Source organism: Nelusetta ayraudi, unplaced genomic scaffold, assembly GCF_046127955.1.
Source record: "Nelusetta ayraudi isolate G7.1 ecotype Tasmania unplaced genomic scaffold, CSIRO-AGI_Nayr_v1 ptg000003l, whole genome shotgun sequence".
Classification (NCBI taxonomy): Eukaryota; Metazoa; Chordata; class Actinopteri; order Tetraodontiformes; family Monacanthidae; genus Nelusetta; species Nelusetta ayraudi.
In genome coordinates this window covers 106464-125783 of record NW_027466053.1, presented here as the reverse complement: position 1 = coordinate 125783, position 19320 = coordinate 106464, and the positions used below count along the sequence as shown (strand labels likewise).

General features: G+C 42.5%; 6 protein-coding genes across 8 annotated transcripts; 3 read left to right on the top strand and 3 right to left on the bottom strand.

Annotated features, from left to right (window-relative positions):
* The first annotated feature begins 344 nt into the window (after nucleotides 1–344).
* On the top strand, nucleotides 345–2110 carry psenen (presenilin enhancer, gamma-secretase subunit). Its single transcript, XM_076026401.1, has 4 exons — nucleotides 345–471; nucleotides 887–964; nucleotides 1195–1299; nucleotides 1626–2110. Exons 2-4 carry the CDS (start codon nucleotides 904–906, stop codon nucleotides 1763–1765), a joined length of 306 nt encoding a protein of 101 aa, XP_075882516.1. The 5' UTR covers nucleotides 345–471; nucleotides 887–903; the 3' UTR covers nucleotides 1766–2110.
* A 1222-nt stretch (nucleotides 2111–3332) lies between these two features.
* On the bottom strand, nucleotides 3333–9349 carry proser3 (proline and serine rich 3). 3 transcript variants are annotated; one of them, XM_076026131.1, is made up of 13 exons: nucleotides 9208–9349; nucleotides 8981–9107; nucleotides 8683–8900; nucleotides 8376–8527; nucleotides 8136–8242; nucleotides 7644–7720; nucleotides 7420–7553; nucleotides 7074–7312; nucleotides 6473–6966; nucleotides 6212–6383; nucleotides 5894–6065; nucleotides 5581–5662; nucleotides 3333–5433 (listed from the first exon to the last, which is right to left on the bottom strand). In XM_076026131.1, the coding sequence occupies exons 1-13, from the start codon at nucleotides 9216–9218 to the stop codon at nucleotides 5385–5387; spliced, it is 2034 nt and encodes a 677-aa protein (XP_075882246.1). In that variant the 5' UTR covers nucleotides 9219–9349; the 3' UTR covers nucleotides 3333–5384. The 3 variants fall into 3 exon arrangements, with proteins under 3 accessions (XP_075882246.1, XP_075882262.1, XP_075882255.1); XM_076026147.1 differs by having other exon boundaries at nucleotides 7074–7225; XM_076026140.1 differs by having other exon boundaries at nucleotides 8999–9107.
* On the top strand, nucleotides 3958–5362 carry hspb6 (heat shock protein, alpha-crystallin-related, b6). The gene is made up of 4 exons (XM_076026389.1): nucleotides 3958–4053; nucleotides 4141–4287; nucleotides 4565–4687; nucleotides 4787–5362. The coding sequence occupies exons 2-4, from the start codon at nucleotides 4144–4146 to the stop codon at nucleotides 4943–4945; spliced, it is 426 nt and encodes a 141-aa protein (XP_075882504.1). The 5' UTR covers nucleotides 3958–4053; nucleotides 4141–4143; the 3' UTR covers nucleotides 4946–5362.
* Nucleotides 9350–10007: 658 nt separating the features above from the next.
* On the top strand, nucleotides 10008–12123 carry lin37 (lin-37 DREAM MuvB core complex component). The gene is made up of 9 exons (XM_076026375.1): nucleotides 10008–10146; nucleotides 10293–10368; nucleotides 10448–10495; nucleotides 10586–10615; nucleotides 10726–10811; nucleotides 10948–11108; nucleotides 11322–11453; nucleotides 11583–11656; nucleotides 11796–12123. Exons 1-9 carry the CDS (start codon nucleotides 10113–10115, stop codon nucleotides 11881–11883), a joined length of 729 nt encoding a protein of 242 aa, XP_075882490.1. The 5' UTR covers nucleotides 10008–10112; the 3' UTR covers nucleotides 11884–12123.
* A 433-nt stretch (nucleotides 12124–12556) lies between these two features.
* Nucleotides 12557–14304, bottom strand: LOC142888227 (chymotrypsin-like protease CTRL-1). Its single transcript, XM_076026364.1, has 7 exons — nucleotides 14160–14304; nucleotides 13904–14007; nucleotides 13725–13804; nucleotides 13556–13637; nucleotides 13292–13472; nucleotides 12975–13105; nucleotides 12557–12860 (listed from the first exon to the last, which is right to left on the bottom strand). Exons 1-7 carry the CDS (start codon nucleotides 14209–14211, stop codon nucleotides 12699–12701), a joined length of 792 nt encoding a protein of 263 aa, XP_075882479.1. The 5' UTR covers nucleotides 14212–14304; the 3' UTR covers nucleotides 12557–12698.
* Nucleotides 14305–14693: 389 nt separating this feature from the next.
* On the bottom strand, nucleotides 14694–19154 carry hsc70 (heat shock cognate 70). The gene is made up of 9 exons (XM_076026161.1): nucleotides 18898–19154; nucleotides 17395–17599; nucleotides 17084–17289; nucleotides 16802–16954; nucleotides 16172–16727; nucleotides 15867–16069; nucleotides 15557–15755; nucleotides 15217–15449; nucleotides 14694–15123 (listed from the first exon to the last, which is right to left on the bottom strand). The coding sequence occupies exons 2-9, from the start codon at nucleotides 17597–17599 to the stop codon at nucleotides 14935–14937; spliced, it is 1944 nt and encodes a 647-aa protein (XP_075882276.1). The 5' UTR covers nucleotides 18898–19154; the 3' UTR covers nucleotides 14694–14934.
* Between the last annotated feature and the right edge of the window lie 166 nt (nucleotides 19155–19320).

The following is a 19320-nucleotide window of genomic DNA, read 5'->3' as shown; positions in this document are numbered from 1 at the left end:
CACTTTAATTGTATTTATTGTGACAAAAGAAAGAGGATAACAAATTGCCCAGATAAATTAAAACAAAAAACAAAAAACATTCGAATTTTTCTTTTTTTACAACTGCAAAATAAGTTTGATCACTGAAAATATAGTAGTATTTAGAACATGATAAAACACATTACTTAGTGAGAGGTTTTATAACAAAATGTGTAAGTTTTTAAAATAAACTTAAATTCAAGGGGGTGAAATCGAGAATATTTAATTTGATTGTACTTTAGATTAAAAATGAATAATAATACTGATAAAATATTTCACGCCTTTCAGTTTAGGTTTTCCATTTCAACCCAGTAGGTGGCGTATTTTACTACACGAGTGTTCAGTCGAAACAAGAAGAAGAAGGCAAGAAGGCGGAAGTCAGGTGTTGTGTTTTGTTGTGCGCTTTAGTGATTTTCCTGCTGCGAGTCAGTTGTTCGCCGTTTAAGTTTGCTGGTAAGTTTAGGTATATGTACTTTAAAAATGACGACATTTTAAAACAAGTTCTTATCATTGTAAAGAAGAGGCATTTCTTCCGAAGTAACATTACGAAGATGTCACAATGCTAATGGTACTTTTAGCCTGAGCTACTTACATTTTGAGTATAAGGATGAAGCCAAAACATTGTAGGGCCACACGGCTGGCAGACGCAATAGGGCGCTGCCTGATGGCTTAGGGTTCATTCCGTAGGTCTACTGAAAATAATCATCGTCAGTTTTCTTTCCCTCCAGTCAGAAATGTTTTCGTTGCTTTGTGGGTCCGTAAAGAATCTCGGTTACTAAAACCACGTACGTGCAGTAGCCTTAACGTTCAAGACAAGTTGCTTTGTATATTTAATTTGAGCTGTTGTCTAATCCCCCCCCCCCCCCAGATTTCCATAAAACAACGATGAACTTGGAACGTCTGCCAAACGAGGAGAAACTCGGCCTGTGCAGGAAATATTACCTTGGTGAGAACATTATTGTTAATTATGCTGAAATGAATGATTGGGACAGTGCACATACATATTCTATTCTTACGTTGTAAACCTTGCATACTATCAAAATCATCTTGAACGTATTATAAACGTTATTTAAACTTGCTTTAAAATGAATGAAATATAACTGCGTGAACTGATGCTGTTGCACAGCATTGTCTGAATGCAGCTAATGTTTATTTTATCTACATTTCTTTTACCAGGTGGCTTCGCATTTCTTCCCTTCCTATGGCTGGTGAATGTTGTGTGGTTTTTCCAGGAAGCCTTTATAAAGCCCACCTACACTGAGCAGCTTCAGATAAAAAAATGTAAGCATCGAAAACAAAGCTGTCTTCACATTATATTAATCATGAAAAAATATGTCTAGCTGTATCTTTCTTATTTATCTTTATTTATTTATCTTCTGTGTACTTATGTTTGTGGTATATTCAAAAGATTAGCTAATAAAAACTGCTGGAATAAACAAAATGTTGAAACAAAATCTCTTTCACGTAAATATAGAGCACTTTTTATGGCAAATAATTGTCAGTCTGATTGAAAGATTAACAAACCTTACCTTGATATTTTAAACAAGCAAATTTCAAGCATATAGTTTGCTCTTTCACTCAATACTTACCTCTTTCATTCCATCTAGATGTGAAGAGGTCTGCACTGGGGTTGCTGTTATGGACTGCAGTTTTGACCACATGGATTACGATCTTTCAGCAATTCAGGGCAGAGTGGGGGGAGGTGGGAGATTATCTGTCCTTTACCATCCCACTTGGTATTCCATGAAAACATTTCTTTTCATTTACAATTCTGTAAATGACTGCTGTTCCATGACAGTGGACCAAAGAATACCGTTTCTAAATTGCCACTGAAATGTTTTGTTGAAAGTTATTTGTCTTACCCTTGGCGCGAAATAAATGTTTTGATTTAAAGCATTTGTACACTTGAAATTATTTCTAAGCATTCACAGACCTTTGCAAAAGTTGTTTTAGAATAAGCGTTAATAATTACTGTTATATAACTGATTCGTAAGCAGATTTATTTCCCTTAAAGGTTGTATCACCAATGTGTTTGAATTCACACAACTGTTCTTGTTCTTGTGAATCAATAATAAGTAAAAGGAAATACACCTATACTGTCTCCAGTTTTTAGTTATTTGACTTCAGTTCTTGTTTTTTCTGAATAAGTCAAAACTTTGATATAGGGAATATCAGAATCTCTTTTCTTTTTTTATTAGCTTTATTTTTATCATGTACTACATACAAAAATACAAACAAGAAGAAAACAGACAAACAAAGACAACAAGCAGTTGAAACAAAAGTACCCCAACATGTTCGAAAAGGAGCAGGAAGAAGCAATAGTTTATCTAGTCCTACCCCTTCACACTCATCCATCAGTTACATTTATACTAGCAAACATTATGACAAAGTGCCAACATGGTGAAAAAACTAAATAAAAATAAACCAATAAGTCATCCTGACCATTGTTCAGTGACTCATTTCAGAGCAATTTTTTTCAATAAGTTCATTATATACTCCAAATGTTCTACATAGTTACTGGTCTTTTGAAGTCTGGACTGTGGCTGGCGCCTATTGTGAAACCCAATAACTTTATCCCTCCAAACGTCCCCTCACTTCCACATCACCCTATATGAGTCATAACATAATCAGGGCCATTTTTAGTTGTCCCTGTCAAAGTGACACGCTCTCCAATACTAACAAGGAGAACATGTGCCTGCCACACGAACCAATAATATCTTCAGTTTGCCAAGAACAAGCTGGTACTGGCACAAAGAGTACCGTCCTCAGTGTGTGCCTGCCAGTGAGACAGATTACAGCCAGCAGATTGTGAAGAATCCCTTCAGACACAGTTTGCTGAATTCCATGTGTGCTGTTTGTATTTGAATAGAAGTGAAGAAAGTTATTTTTCAAACCTCTCTAAACATACTGGTTCAAAGTACCCCCCCCCCCCCCCCCCCCCCCCCACACACACACACACACACTTTCAACGGTACTGCTATTTTAGACACGGTATACATTAAAACACCATTAACTGATAATACTCTGAACATGTTTTGTTTTTTTTTATTTAAAAATACTACTAATAATTACAATAATTGTTATATTATGTAATTGTTATTATAATAATGTTCTAGGCCTTCAAAATTAGCCATGTTATTGGCATGACCATTAAAATTAACTCAACCTGGACTCCTGACTGTAGATAATTTTCAGCACTGAAGAAACTACATCGACCAGGTTCATCATTATTTTTTAAACCTACAATTTATTTATTTATTTATTTATTTATTTATTTATGTTTTTGAATTGCTTCACATTAAGAAAAAAAAAAAAAAAAAAAAGATATTCGGAAGTGTGAATATCCTTACTGAGGGAGGGTGCACTTTACTTTCACTTGGTTGGATGCTTTGAATAGTAGCACTGAGGGGGTGAGTGATGGTGGGCGGGTTAAAGGGCTCGTGTTTTGCGGCGCACACGTGCTCCGTCATGTGTTCAGGACGTCCCTGCTGTCACTGTCTGTTCACCCCCATCACCATCAGCAGCAGCAGCAGCACACGCAAGGGTCACCACATCATCTTTTTTGAAGATTATTTTTGGAAAGACCCGACCTTAAGCAAACGTTCTCCCCCTCACCCCCACAATTCATGCGCTCCGACCTCATCAACGCCATAATCCCTCGGAACAAACTGTACTGGTAATCGCTGACAAACACGTTAATTGCGAGTGATCCCGCGACAGCTGCCTCACTTCTCCCAACAATGCGCGTTAATTTATCCTGTGCGGGCTCGGCCCCCTCGGCACCCAAGGGTACGCATTAGTCCAGAACAGAAGGAAGGTGCCCCATCGTGAATTCCCCTACTCGTTATGCAACAGCGGTAATAAAAGTCTCGCAGCATCGCGGCGAGGCATTCGGGCCCCGGGAGGCAGACAGTCCGGCGCAGAGGCTCATCATCATCATCACCATCATCATCGTCATCATCCGCGGAGGGGGAACACAAGCGGTTAAACGGGGGCCGTCCTTCTCTCAAATTTGGTCAGGGAATTTAAGAAGAGGTAAACCGCCAGCGCCAGTGCCATCTCAGACGCTCCCGCCTGCCGACTGCCGTGAAAACTCAGCTCTCCTGATCATCGTGTGTCCAGAAAATGGATTTCATCCTGCCATCCGGAGGTATTCCGTGGGAGAAGGTGCTGCCTCCTCTTATCCCTCGGCTGAATGGGATTTACGGACAGTACAAGCGCTCCCCGAAGTTGCTGGTGCCGGAAACTGACAGCAGTGGCTCTGCAGAGGTGGGTCCGTTCAGGATGAGCTTCGTCACTCACATAGTATATCGCATATGAGACAGGTTAACCGGATGTATTGTGTCTTAGTAGAATGCCAAGTAAACACAACATTCAAACACATTGTGCTAGAGGGAATCATCAGTCATGTAATTAACACATGTAGAGATAAATCTGGATTAGATTGGACTTCTTTCATGTTAAAACTACAAATAACTTTAAAAAGAAAAACTGTTTGGTATCTCTGGCTAAAGAAGAATAACCCACTTTTCCAATGTTTTGGTAGGTGTACTGTGATGACAGCAGTTTTACAGTTAAAGTGGACGTGAGGGACTTCAACCCAGGGGATTTAACGGTCAAGGTGACGGGAGACTTTGTGGAGGTGCAAGGAAAGCATGAGGAGAAAAAGGTTTGTTATCCTCGAAAGAACATTTTATGGAACTCTTACTTTGTCTTACTCTATTAGGTGTGCACTCTGCTTAATTTGTGTTTGTCTGTGTTTTGTCAGAAGGGTGGTCCAGGATTAACAACTCGGCAGTTTAACCGCCGCTACCGAATCCCGAAGGGAGTGCACACCATGGCTTTGGAGTCTGCCATGTCCCCAGAAGGCGTCCTCATCATATCTGCGCCGATGCTGCAAACGGAGAACTCGGGAATCCTGCCCTAATCACAACAACACCAAGAACACTCTTTATCATCTCTGCCTCGAACCCTGCCCAACTCAACAACATAACTCTGCTACACAAGCATAAACAATCTTCAGGCCACTCCAGTCACTGCGACACTGAGCACGTGCCAAAACACACATTTGTTCTGTGCCTGGCACTGCTGTAATGTTCCCTGCTTCTTGAGGTATGTATACTAGCCTGCTGTCGCTAATCGATCTTTGATAATGTTCTAAGGAAGCTTTTTCCTTTGTAAATACCCCGCCCTCACAGTTTCCAATGCTGCTTTTGTAAAATGCACTATGTTGTGTTTATGATAAATGCTGTGTGATGATATATCTAAAATATGTTGATGTGGTCGTGGTTCTTTTGAAAAAATATAAGCTTTATTTCTTTATAAAATAAAAATCAAACTACAACCAGTGTGTCTCTTGTTGCTGCTTAAGTTACTTGTTCATTATGGAGTTCGGTTAACATCGAGTCCACTTCACTGAAAGACAGAAGGATACAGGACGGTTAGATTTAAACTGGTTGAACCCATGAAGAACATACATGGGGATCATCGTCACATAACTATTAACTAATGACATTGAACAGATGGGTAATAATCTATGATAATAGATCAACATTATCTTACCTGATCTGCTCCTTAACCCATGTTCGTTGCTTACGAAGGACTTGTAATAAAGGGTCATCGTCAAACTCCTTTTCATCTGAATCTGAAACATTAACAGATTAATTTGCCAATGTTTAGCTACATAGTTAACATGAACCAAGGTAAATTTTTATTATTGGTCGCACACAGAATGTAAACAGTGGGAGAAAGTTCTCGAGGTGTCTGCCAAAAGGTTTTTGGCGGGTTTAGACCAGAAGCTATTCATAGGTCAGAATATATTTCCTCCAATGAACCAAGGGGCTAAAGGTGCTGCTCCTTGATGCTTGGAGCTCACCTTCAGCCTCTTGCAGCAGCTGTGAAATGACCTCCACTGATTTGAGCGCATCGCTTGAAGAAACTGAGGACGGTGGAGGTGTGGACGCAGGGCGAGGCAGAGAATTAGACAAAACAAGGGTCCTTGGTCCAGGACAGGAATCTCTTGTGGGGAACAAAACCTCTGAAACCACCTGTGAAAGTAAAGAAAAACAGTGACTTTCCCTTAGATTGTATTCCAACCAGTCCTCCAAGTTAATAAAAAGCTTGACTGTAAGCTTGAGCATAACAAACATATATCTTTGTATTGAGGCGTGTCATGACTTGTGCAGTAGCTGACCTGCCCTAATGCATGCTGGATTGGAGAAGGTGGTGGCACATCATCCTTCTCCTGTCTCCCCTTCCGACGTCTCTGCTCCACCTGTGCAGTGCCGTCTCCGGGATCTTTATGATGTGAAGAACTCGTGTTGGTAGCACCAGAGTCACCAGCATGTTCCCTGTCCACAATCCGCCTACAGACATCACATATAGTTTTATTTAGCTTTGAATATTTAGCTTTGAGTATCAGTAGAGATTTTTTGTGCACATTTCAATACTCAACCTTGATTTTCTCAACTTTTTCCTCGGCATTGTTGTCAACTTCTCTGAATTGTTTGAGTGGGTTCCCTCACTGGAGTGCTTTTCGACTCTTTTCTGCAGGGGCGGTGCCTCTTCACTTGGATCAGATGCAGGAGAAGCTGGTCGAAATTCACAAACAGCCTCTTTAGGAAAGATGTCCAGTGAGTTTCCAGGGACTTGGGTCCCTTTAAGGCTGACTTCACTTTGAAACAAGTGTTTCTTTTTTGAAGTGTTTTGCTGCTGGCCTGCATACAAGCAATGGGCGGGGCAAGGCAGGACATCACAGTGTAAATGCATTAGGGCAGGAACACGGGCGATGGCCTGTGGCTCTGGGACCGAGGTTCCAGAGGCAACTGGGAAGGGAGCTGGAGGTGAGACTGGGCGACATGACGGGTGGGACTCTGTGGTCTCTGACTGGGGAGGAAGACTCCGTGGCTGTGAAGCTTTTGGGGGAAATTCTGAATGTTGATTTCTTTCCTGTTGCAAGAGGTGATGCAAGAAAAAAGGCATTCAAATCATTCCATATATTAATATGTAAAATTTAAAAAGGTACGAGGTTGGAGGCTCAAAAAAATGACTTTTACCTTATAAGCTCCTCTGCTGTCTGAAGGACTGTAAACGCTGGGAGTCTGCCAGTTGAAAGTTGGACCGTGAAGACTCAGACGTTGCAGAGGCTGAGGACACTCCCTGGCCTGCTCTAACTTTCTCCTTAAACGCCACTGGAACAAAATGTCTTCTTCAGGACGTAAAGGAGTCACCGAAGAAGGAGTGAAAACTGATTTTTTTAAAGATGCAGGCTGAGCCACACCTGAAATCCCCTTTGCTGCAAATGTTAATGAAAAAAAAGGTAATGTGACAGGAAATGTAACAAGAAACTGAGGAATCCTCCATAATAACAAAGACAAAATCAATCTCTGGCTCATTACTTACCAGAGGTAGAATTTACCGCACCAAAGGTCAAAGGTCTTCTCAGAGGCTCATCCACACTGACAGGTGACGAGAAATCTGAGCATCCCACTCCCTCTGAGCTGACATGTATAGATCTGTCACTCAAGGTGCATTCGCTGTCAGAAGGTGAGAAAAAAGACACTGTCAAAGGGAGAAAAATCTAAATATTCATCATCATCATCATTATCACTGTCAGTTTATCATACTCTTGCAGCAGAAGTCTGTTGGCTCTTTCCTGCAGGTTTAAAATCTCTGTGTCATCAAATTCTCCCTCTGACAGCATCTGGAAGAAAAATCGTATAGATCATAGAGATTAATAAAAGTGACGCCTTTGGTCATATCACTGAATCGTTCCGAATAAATGGCCAGCTTGCGTACTGTCGCTCTCTGGGGTATGTGGGGTTGACTTATTTTCATAACAGCGGGTTGAACAAGCCATAAATGCATCAAAGTTTGTGCTACTTCATAGGCATCTGGTAAACAGCAATGTTTTAATGCACATGCGGTGTAAATATTTACTTTTACATTGCAGTAAGGTAATTCTCCTGCTTTAACACTTCAGGGGAAGTGAGACATGTCGAGAGAAAAAACAAAGAAACCATACACAAACATTTAAAGTAAGATGGTCAATGTTGCAATGGTAATGAAAAGAGAAAGATTTTTTTTTTTGTATTCTCCATTTGAACTAACACACTCACAGTATCAGATCCCCTACTGGGGGAAAGGGATGTGCTGTAACGCTGACACCGTGCACCCGCCCTGGAAAGGGCAGGTTCAAGATCATCCTTCAAAGGCTGGGTGTCTTCTGCTTTCATAATGGGAATGCACAAGTGAGTTAAGCCAAAAAAATATTTGTGGGACCAGTAACAGTTAATTATGTGCCAAATTAGAAACCATCATGCACATATAAAGTAAGAATATATAAAGTAAGAATATACCTGTGTTTGTTGCCTTAGTGGGTGTTGAACTGTGAGGTAATTCAGAGTCTGATATCCACCAGAATGGATGTTGTTTGTCTTCTGAGGCATAATCGAGATGCTGCCGCTCCTCTCTACTCTGTGGAGGACCATGGCGAAAACGTTCGATGTACCTAGGAGAGAAAAGGTCCGTGGTGGTTACAGGAAGTGGTTCAAACGGTTCATGGGAAAAATAACTTTGCAAGCACAACGTCTTTCAATATTGTCATGAAGCCATGTCTTACTGATTCAAACTTTACTGAAAAGGTTTGTTCTCAAGCCTACATACTTGGCAAGGGCAGGCTCCTGCTGTACTGCAACTTCTGGTGACACCCTGTCGGATGTGGTGGCGCTTGTAGGGGATGAGTGCCATTCAAAAGACGGCCAAATCTCCGTAAAAACAACCTCTTCGTCTGTGACACCAGGAGGGCAACCGCGTTTTTCACTCTGCTGCTGGTGGTGGTTCTGGGCGGTGGGCTGCTTTTTTAAACGCTCAGGACTCAAAGACTGCAAAGTGAGTAAATGGTGGACACAAGTTTTTAGGGCAATCACAGACCTGTGTCATTATAGTACAAATTATCACTGACCTTTATTTGGAGACATACCGTTTGCTTTTCTTCCTCCGACAGGGAATGAAGGCGAGATGGGTAATAGTGTGTCTTCCGCCCTCGAGAAGCTGGCTTGAAAGGATTCTGCCTTGTGAACAAAGGTTCACTTTTTTTTTTTTTTAGAGGGGGAAACAAACTTCTGTTACCGTTTGGGACAATGAACAATGTAAGAGATCAGTTAAACAAATATCGTGCACGGATCTGACCTGGATTTCATTGCAGCTCAAAGCCGTTGAGTGTTTCATAACAACACACAACAGGATTTACAGTGCGGGTTTCCTCAGTGAAGATCCCGGACGTACCAGCATCTTTCGTTAAAACCATAAATATTTTTCAAATAACTCTGACCGTATTAATTACTTTTGTATAATTACAACATGGTAGCAGAGCACAGTCCATCAGCTTCGCGGATTGAGCAACAGCGTGTCAACAAAAGTTACCATGGAGGTTTTGTTTCTCTCTCGTAACGCAAACTGTCTGTATCAAAGTATTCTCGAACATTCGCTAGTTTGGAATTCGAACCCCCAACCCTCCATCACTATCGTCAACTCAGGAGTTGGCTACATTTGCTTCAATGACACGATAAAATGATCGATAAATCCAAAAGCCTCACTGCAATGGGGTTCGTTGTTTACTACCCCATCCCTGACCAATTAGAATCGACTTTGATATGATGGGCGTGTGAGTGACGAATCGCGTGGAAGGGTTTTGCCTCGGAAGCACCAATCAGGCCATCGGAAACCGACAGCGCGCGGAAGAGGAAAGTCTGCAACGGCTATTCTTTTCTGAATACCAGCTAAGCTAGCAGCGCTAACTCGAGCTAATGCTGTGACAAACGCTAAGACTCCAAATACGAACAAGATGGTCCGCTTAGGGTTTTTAACCAGAGCGAATTGGTAGCGGAAATTGCCATCATTAGTCAGCAATCGTTAGACCACGTTAATGTTCTCTCACTTTCTTGCCCATGGACTGTGTTGTTTTCCTACCGACCCTGCTAACACTGAATGCGGCTAGTCATTGGTAACCGGTAGCCAGGCTAAAGGTTGACGGGAGCAGTCAGGCGTTCCGAACACTTTAACGATTGATTAGTGTTGTTGATCAAATAGATATAATGCACCACGTAAAGATCAAGACTGAACGGCTCGGTGAGATGACCCAACACACTCATCACATTCTATGTCAAGTGCTTAACAAGCTGATTGCATTTTTCTCGGTCTTTGAGAATTGAAAGCCAGAGATTTAATGTGAATAGATATGGATTCACTTATATAGGGATACACTTTTTATGCAGATGTAGACGGGACAGGTGCTCGCAGCAGGCTGGATGCAGTGCTGCAGGGACTGGTGGAGAGGAGTGAAAATGAAAGGTCAGTAAAAGCATTAAAGGGTAAACAGAATATTCTTTAAACTTTCCGGTCTAAACTATTGTCATTTTGTTTGGAACAGGGAGCAAAATGATGGTGATGCTGGGAAGATAGTGGAATCTTTAAGCAAGTAAGCGTGATCAAAGTCTTTGAATGTGTCTTAAATAAAATAAAATAAAAATCTCCACACTGTAGTTAATGTTCCTCTTGTTATTTTTAGGGATTTGTCTCCATCATCGGCTGGGAAAAGGCAAGTGTCCATTTTTACACAGGAGCTGACATAAACCCTAATGGTGCATGGTTCATGGTGTGTCATTAGTAGACCTGTCATAGGTTTCTAATAGATCCCTCTTGGTCTAGACCATCGGCACGATTTTCCCAGCATCGGCGGAAGAAGCGTAAAGAGATGGATGAGGGCATTCCAGAGACCAATCAGCACAAGCAAAGTAATACAATCCAACACAAAATTCTCCTCAATCACAGAAAATATACAGCATTGTCTTTTCTTTTCTTTTCTTTTTTTTTTTTTTTAAGTCTAGTTGTATTTCATCCTGCTGTTTTCTTTCTCCTTGCTTCTGACAGATTCATACATTATTAAGTTGTTTGATCGCAGCGTAGATCTGGCTCAGTTCAACACAAGCACTCCACTATATCCTATCTGTCGTGCCTGGATGAGAAACAATCCATCTGTTCGAGAGCCAGTTCCTTACCCAAGCCCTACACACAGCATGGCAGAGGAAGAGGTGGGGCCTGACTGGAATATGAAAAAAAGTATCTATTGACTTTACATAGTGTTTACCCAGTTTGACACATCCAGTAATTTGCTTTCCTCGGCCACTATGAGTGTTTGCAGATATCCCTGAATAGTGACTTTTCATCTAAAGGAAGGAAGGCTGACTCGTGATGATGATCACTTTTGGCTTATGGTTCCTGAATTTCCTTTTGTCTCTTTCCAGGTTGCAGACATGATGAACGGTAAGGGCCAGGATGTGTACAGACTGCCTCCACCAACTGCCTGTGCAGTCAGTCCATCTGGTGAACCCATCAATCTCAGGATCCCACAGACTGAAAAACCCACAGTTACCAAGGTTCTGTATGATTTGTGTGTTTTCCCTTAGAAATGAAGCTATCATAGAAAACATCTTTATAAAAACTTCAGACATAACGTATTGCATGAACTTGGATGAAAAATAACTAAACCGGCACTCTTTCTATAGTTGACAGATTCATTTCCCATGTCTGGTTCTTCCATATACGACCACATGGAGCGTTGGAAGAAGATAAGGCAAAAGTATGTAAAACATTTATTTTTGTATGTGTATGTTTTGTTACTACTAGCATGACCATATTATTAGAAATTATTAGAAAATAAACTTTAAAAAAAAGTGATCTATGAACTAACTGTTGAACCTGTTGGTCTTTCTCCTTAGATGGAAAGAATGCTCTAACAAGAACCAGTTGAGATACAGTGAAAGTATCAAGATCCTTAAGGAGATGAAGGAGCTCTATGATCACTAGGTCGTTGCTGTACACCCTAGAATAGTCTCTCATTAGTAGGAGACATAAGGTTGAGGTCAATATTGGAACACGTCTGCCACCTTCATGATTAGACTCAAAGGGAAACCTCGATACAACCTTGAGCCTTAATATTGTAATATGTTCTATGCATTGATGAAAACATTTTTCAAAGCAGCACTAAGCTTTTTTATTCATAACAATTCTCTAACCATCTCAATAAATTATATTGTTTGTATATCACTTACGGTACTCTGTATGCCTTTTCTTCTTACTATGAAAAGTTACGTTGAACTGTCAAGTCTTTCTTGATTGTCCAAACTTAGCATAAAACCCTCATACATTCTTGATTAATTCAGGAACACAATTGTTGAGTTCCTCAGCATCTCTGACACCGACTCAACAATTCCAACCCACAAATGCAACACAAAGCAGCTGTTGTTTTGCTGCTCAGATCATGCACCTGCAAATGACATCGGTGCAATGACCATTCTCCAATCTCAAGATTCACTTAAATTAAATTATTTTCCAATAATAGTCTGATATATTCTTTCACGTTTGTTTACATAACCTTAACCTAAGCTTCTGTATTCCATTTTATGTAATAGGCTAAGCATACATCTGACACATTTATCACACAAATTGTGTGTTTCACACAGGAGTCTGAGGCCAGAACTGTTCTTTGGGATCATACTTTATGCATCCTTTCAAGTGAAGGCATCAAATACAGCATGACACTGAGTGCTCTGAGAGCAATATTGTTGTGAAGTTTGCAGCTGGTTAAATAACAGTGGGGTTGCTGTGTGTACAGTAGCTGCTTAGTTGTAAGCCATGATCTGGTCAATCCAGTTACGGAAGTAGGACACGCGGGCGTACACAGCGGGGGTTTGCACGTTGCAGTTGGAGGTGCCCCAGGAGACAATACCAACAAGATACCATGCGCCACTGTTCTCGCAGACCAGAGGACCACCGGAATCACCCTGAAACATCACATACAATACAATTTTGCTTAAATAAATTAATAAATCATTAGAAGTGTATTTAAAGAATCTACTTGTTTAGTCTGTTTCAGGTTTTACACCTTGTTTTCTTACCTGGCAGGAAGACACTCCAGAGGCACCAGCACAGATCATGGCATCTGTGATTCTGTTATAACCCCAGTACTGCCTGCACTGAGCAGGGCTGAGCAGAGGCAGGGCAGTCTGCTGGAGGTAGCGTGGGCTTGCTAGAAATGGGGAAAAAAACAAACCAAAAAACAATAGATGAGTCAAGTTGCAAAAAACCTACATCTTCTGGAGGATATATAGCGAAGTCGTGCATTCACATTCCCCATTTTTTTAATTGAAGGGTCTGCGCCCATCTAAGTTCATCTCATAAATGTGAGTTTGGCCTTCAGTAGTTGGTCACTCACAGGTCGAACCAGTCCTGCCCCATCCAGTGGTGACACATTTGGTTCCAGAGGGGATGCTGCTGGAGGAGGAGGCCAGGCACACAGGAGACACGCGGGGGGTGAGCTGCGCTGGGGACGACAGCTTCAGCAGGGTGATGTCATTGTTGAAGTTCTGGGAGTTGTAGTATGGGTGACTGATGACCTGAAAGGAGTTGAGAACACAGTGATTCATGAACAATATGATACAACCCTGAAAAGGGGATTTTGTGTGATGCCAACTCTTACCTTGGAAATTGTCTTGACCTGAATTGTCTCAGCTCCGGACTGGCGGTCATATTCTCCCAGGATGACACGGTGGCTTCTGGCACTGGAGAGAAGACAAGACAACGTGAATGACTGGCAGAGATGAAAACATTGAGAATTATCTTAGGTGGGATGCGTGATAATGACTTACGACACGCTGCAGTGAGCAGCAGTGACAACCCAGTACTTGCTGACCAGAGATCCACCACAGAAGTGGAATCCTCTACTGTCCTGGTTTGGGGGAAATTTTACATTTATAAAGGGAGCTCTTGCATTTAATTGAAGAGGTTGAGGGGGAAGAGAAGCTGTAGTTAGAATTATATCTATTACCTGAAGTGAAACCTGCCATGGCCAGGACCCAGACACTGCGTTCTGTCCGTTCACAATCTTGTTGTAGCCACTCACACTGGGCTTAATAGAAGGCACTCCACACCCTGAGTACCCGGCACAGAAACAGGCTCATTTACAAAGCAGTTTGTTTTCGATTGTTGAAAAAATAATGATGCACCGACAGAGCAATATGTGAAAAATGTTGGTTCTACACCAACGGTCTTAAAATATGTAAGCCAGGTTAAATGTCACTCACCCAGTGCAGAGGCCAAAAGAGCAAAGCAAGTGGCAAGCAAGAACGCGGCCATGTCTCAATGGTGAGTTTCAGCAGTGTGTGATTTTGGCTTTTATATGTGTAACACAAACTAGTCTTGCCAGTTGGGTTAGTGATAGGTGTGGGAAGACAGCATCTGGTGATAAGCGCCTGAGATTGACTTATCACTAACTTAAAATGTTACGTTTAGTGGCAGTGCAGACTTTTAGCAAACATGTTATTGCGAAACTCTTCCACTGTTAAGCAGCACTGGAGCTATTTTTTTTTTTAACTAAAATTTTGTTTTCATAAATGATCTATGAGCAATACAACAAAAACACTTGTGTTGTCATACTATTCCTTGTTCAAAGGACAGCTCACAAAAAACAGATTTCTATCAACAAGGCCCATGTGCGTCAGGTAGTTTTATCTACTCTCCTGAACATTCTCACGATCAAAGAGGACACTTTCTGTGATTCTGTTAGCATCATTGTATGTATCCACATCGTTCAGAAGAACACAAAAAGTCTTACAGTATGTCATTGGTCATCTTTATTGGTTTAATGTTCAAAAATCATAGTTGAGAGGAACATTAGAGAGAGTGGCTTTCAATTTGTGCTTGATTGCATTTGTGATATCTGGAAAGCTGCTTGTCTTGCTGAAATGTTTTGGTGTGCAGAATGCAATTCCAATTCTGCTTTTTTTTTTCATGGCTTTGGATTCTGCCTCGTTAGGACTATAAACACTTGTTGGGTAGTCAGATAAGCCGTCAGATTGTTTAGTCGACTTCCTCAATGGTAGGGCCAGAGGAGGAGCCTGCTCCAGCTCCACCAGGGAAACCTCCTGGCATTCCTCCAGGCATTCCTCCTGGCATTCCTCCTCCTCCCTGATATAGTTTGCTGATGATGGGGTTGCACACCTTCTCTAGTTCCTTCTGCTGGTGATCATATTCGTCCTTCTCAGCCATCTGAGACACATAAGGAGGAACACAGTCATCTTAACAGTAAAGTGGTATAAATATTGAAGTTCAGTGAATGAAAAAATATTGTTAGATTTTTACCTGGTTCCTGTCCAGCCAGGCTATGACTTCATTGCACTTGTCCACAATTGTTTTCTTGTCCTCTGGGCTGATCTTGTCTTGGAGCGTCTCGTCCTCCACGGTGCTCTTCATGTTGAAGGCCAGGGACTCAAGAGAGTTCTTGGCTGTTACCTTATCTCTCTGGGCCTCATCCTCGGCCTTGAACTGTTCTGCCTCCTGCACCATTTTCTCAATGTCTTCCTTGCTCAAGCGCCCTAGGGGAAAATGTGAGACCAAGCATTAAAGTTATGTTCAATGTAATTTGTTTTGAAAATAAACCTAATAGTGATATTACAATTCAGTATTTACTGAGGTGATATACCTTTATCATTAGTTATGGTGATCTTGTTTTCTTTTCCGGTGCTTTTGTCAACAGCCGATACATTGAGAATGCCATTGGCATCAATGTCAAAGGTCACCTCAATCTGAGGGACGCCTCTGGGAGCAGGTGGAATACCGGTCAGCTCAAACTTGCCCAAGATATTGTTGTCCTTGGTCATCGCTCTTTCACCTTCATAAACCTTGGGGCAAATTTTTGAGATCAAGATTTTATACATTGTGCTGAGCAATTTACCAAATAGTCAGAGGACTGTGGCTCTGACCACCTAGAACATTACTTTGAGTTTCAATACCTGAATGAGCACACCAGGTTGGTTGTCTGAGTAGGTCGTGAAGGTCTGGGTTTGCTTGGTGGGGATAGTGGTGTTCCTTTTGATAAGGACGGTCATCACTCCTCCAGCAGTCTCAATTCCCAGGGACAAGGGCGTGACATCCAGCAGGAGCAGGTCCTGCACATTCTCAGACTTATCACCTGCCAAGATGGCTGCCTGCACCGCTGTGAAGAGTTTGCAATTGTGCAATGAGTGCCAGGCAGCTGTTTAAACATGTAGCTGTGATTAAAACCTGGTATTTATTTAAATTCTGTGGAGGTACTGACCTGCACCGTAGGCAACAGCCTCATCGGGATTGATGCTCTTGTTGAGGTCACGACCATTGAAGAAATCCTGCAGCAGCTTCTGAATCTTGGGGATACGTGTGGAACCACCCACCAGGACGATGTCATGGATCTGGGACTTATCCATCTTGGCATCCCTCAGGGCCTTCTCGACGGGGTCAAGGGTTCCACGAAACAGGTCAGCATTAAGCTCTTCAAAACGGGCTCTGGTGATGGAAGTGTAGAAATCCACTCCTTCGTAGAGGGAATCGATCTCAATGCTGGCCTGGGTGCTGCTGGAGAGGGTGCGCTTGGCTCGCTCGCAGGCTGTGCGCAGGCGGCGCACGGCGCGCTTGTTGCTGCTAATCTCTTTCTTGAACTTGCGCTTGAACTCAGCGATGAAGTGATTGACCATGCGGTTGTCAAAGTCTTCCCCGCCCAAGTGAGTGTCGCCCGCTGTAGACTTGACTTCAAAGATGCCATCTTCAATAGTCAGAATGGACACGTCGAAGGTTCCGCCTCCAAGGTCAAAAATAAGCACATTGCGTTCGCTGCCGACCTACGATGAAAAACCAAAAATGAATAACGCCAGTGTAAACCTGCAGCAACCGCAATGTTTTTCAAGATTCGCACCTTCTTGTCCAGGCCATAAGCAATGGCTGCAGCAGTGGGCTCATTGATGATGCGCAGCACATTGAGGCCGGAGATGGTTCCAGCGTCTTTGGTGGCTTGACGCTGGGAATCATTGAAGTAGGCAGGAACTGTGATAACTGCATTGTTCACAGGCTGTGGAGACAATCCCACAGCAGGTTAGCGCACAATCTCTGTGTGCTCACACTAACCTACAATCCACGAGGTATTTAGAGAAACTTTTCCTGAGTGAAGTGACATCAAACTTTTGTCTGTATAATCTACCTTTCCAAGATATGCCTCAGAGATCTCCTTCATCTTCACAAGGACCATAGAAGAAATCTCCTCAGGGTAGAAGGACTTCACTTCACCCTTGTATTCAACCTCCACTTTGGGTTTGGAAGAATCATTCACAACCTTGAAAGGCCAGTACTTCATGTCTGACTGGACCACTTGGTCGTCAAACTTGCGCCCAATCAGACGCTTGGCATCTAAAAGAGAATTGGGTCAAACATTATAGTGCAAATACTGTTGAACAGACAGGACCATGAAAATATTTGTCTCTGAAATGGTTTTTCAGGTTTTGCGGTCCGTACCGAAGACGGTGTTTGAGGGGTTCATTGCCACCTGGTTCTTGGCTGCATCTCCGATCAGTCTTTCAGAGTCTGTGAATGCCACATAGCTGGGTGTGGTCCTGTTTCCTTGGTCATTGGCGATGATCTCCACTTTGCCATGCTGGAAGATGCCCACGCAGGAGTAGGTGGTTCCCAGATCAATGCCAACTGCTGGTCCTTTCGACATCTTAGACAACCAACAACAGACCGGTCATATGTTAAAAAAGTGAAAGGAACCCTTAAGTGTTGTGATCATACAGACCTCAGCGGATGGTTCTGTCATCTGTTTATTCTACCTAGGCTTTAGCACTTTCTGGATTCATAACTTGCCTTCCGCATCTGTTAATCTATTTGCATCCTACCATGAGATGTACCTACTCCATGTGGTGTTGCGTACCAGCATAGATGTCAATGCCCTTACGGTTTATGTGCATGAAGCTAATATTGGTTGAGGAAATCTCACGCCGCCAAACTACTTAACACTTGAGACCATGAGTCACAGCGTCATTCTGCATCTGTTTCAATGTCTGCCCCAGCAACACAACACCAAAATGACTCCATCGGGCTGAGTAAATGTGAGGTACCAATCCTGGAGCACTGACCGGTGCGTCTATTTTCCGACAGCTGGCTCAAAATAGTTCACTGTCACTTTAAGAGTGTCAGCCTGTGTACATAGCAAAGAAACACGCGATTGGCTAAAAAGTTAAGACGACGTTTGTCAGCGGTGGTAAAAATACCATTAAAACCCCAAAATAGACTCAGGACATGGAGGTGGAGGAGCCAACATATTTGATTAGTGAGGACCTCAACAAAAGCTCTCTGTTCAATGCAGCTGCGTGATTACGGAATCAGCTGACCAAAACAGTGAATAAATTGTCTGAGAAGCAGAGAGAATCTAAAACACGCAGATAAACAGTGTACCAAGTAGGAGAGCCACAACAACTGCCTTGGTTGTCGATGATGTTCTTTTATGTGAGTTTGTGAAATTCTGGCAGGTCAAAGTCTTGCCAGAAGTACACATTATTGAGTCACGAGTTAATCAGTTGTGTGACCCAGAAAATAAAAGGCTGACATGGCACTGTTGCTTCACTGCCATTAGAAGTGGCTGAGCTGAAAACAACAACAACCAAAACCCCCCCCCCCCCCAAAAAAAACAATATCTCATGTGACGCCAACAACCCTGTGGCCATTTGGTCTGCACTGCACAGTGGCATCATTCATGTAATGCAGAAGAGACGCAATCAGATTGTGACTTGCAAGAGAATTTGTGGAATCCAAATCTTCCAAAGAAGAATTTTAATTTGCCGTTCAGTCGCATTGTGTTTTTCTTTATTTCCCATTAGATTCCTCCTTTAGCATTGTCTGACAGGAACCATGCAATCCTCACTGACGTGGGAAGACCCCAGGGTGGTGAGTCTTTCGAAGCAGCAAGCAAGCGGGACTGTGAAGCCAGGCCAGGCAAATGCTCTTTGCAAAAGAGGTTACCTTGTGGCGTCAGAAGTTCAAAGCTTGAGAGATTTAAATGAACTCTTAGTGGTGCTTTGTTTCCTTTAAGCACGCAACACTCCTCTCCAGCACTCCTTTCCCCTCAGCTAGCAGGATGACGAAGAGGACGAGGGTGTCTGCTCCTCTGCTGTATATAGAGCCGTGTGCGGGGCAGAGCCCACCAGCGAGTCAGATGACGCTGGGATCACTTTTCCTGGTCGCTGGCTGGATTCCTTGAAAGGTAGCCCACTGTAGTTTTCCCACTCGGCTGCTAGAGCGGAACAATGTTTTGTTGACTAAAGCCTTTGCTCTGATGAGAACTATTGCAACGTCAATGTGGATCATGTGGTTCAGATAAACAACATGGATGAAACTCAAGAGAATTAGAATTTAAGAAGAGCTTTTAATATAAGTGAACATAGT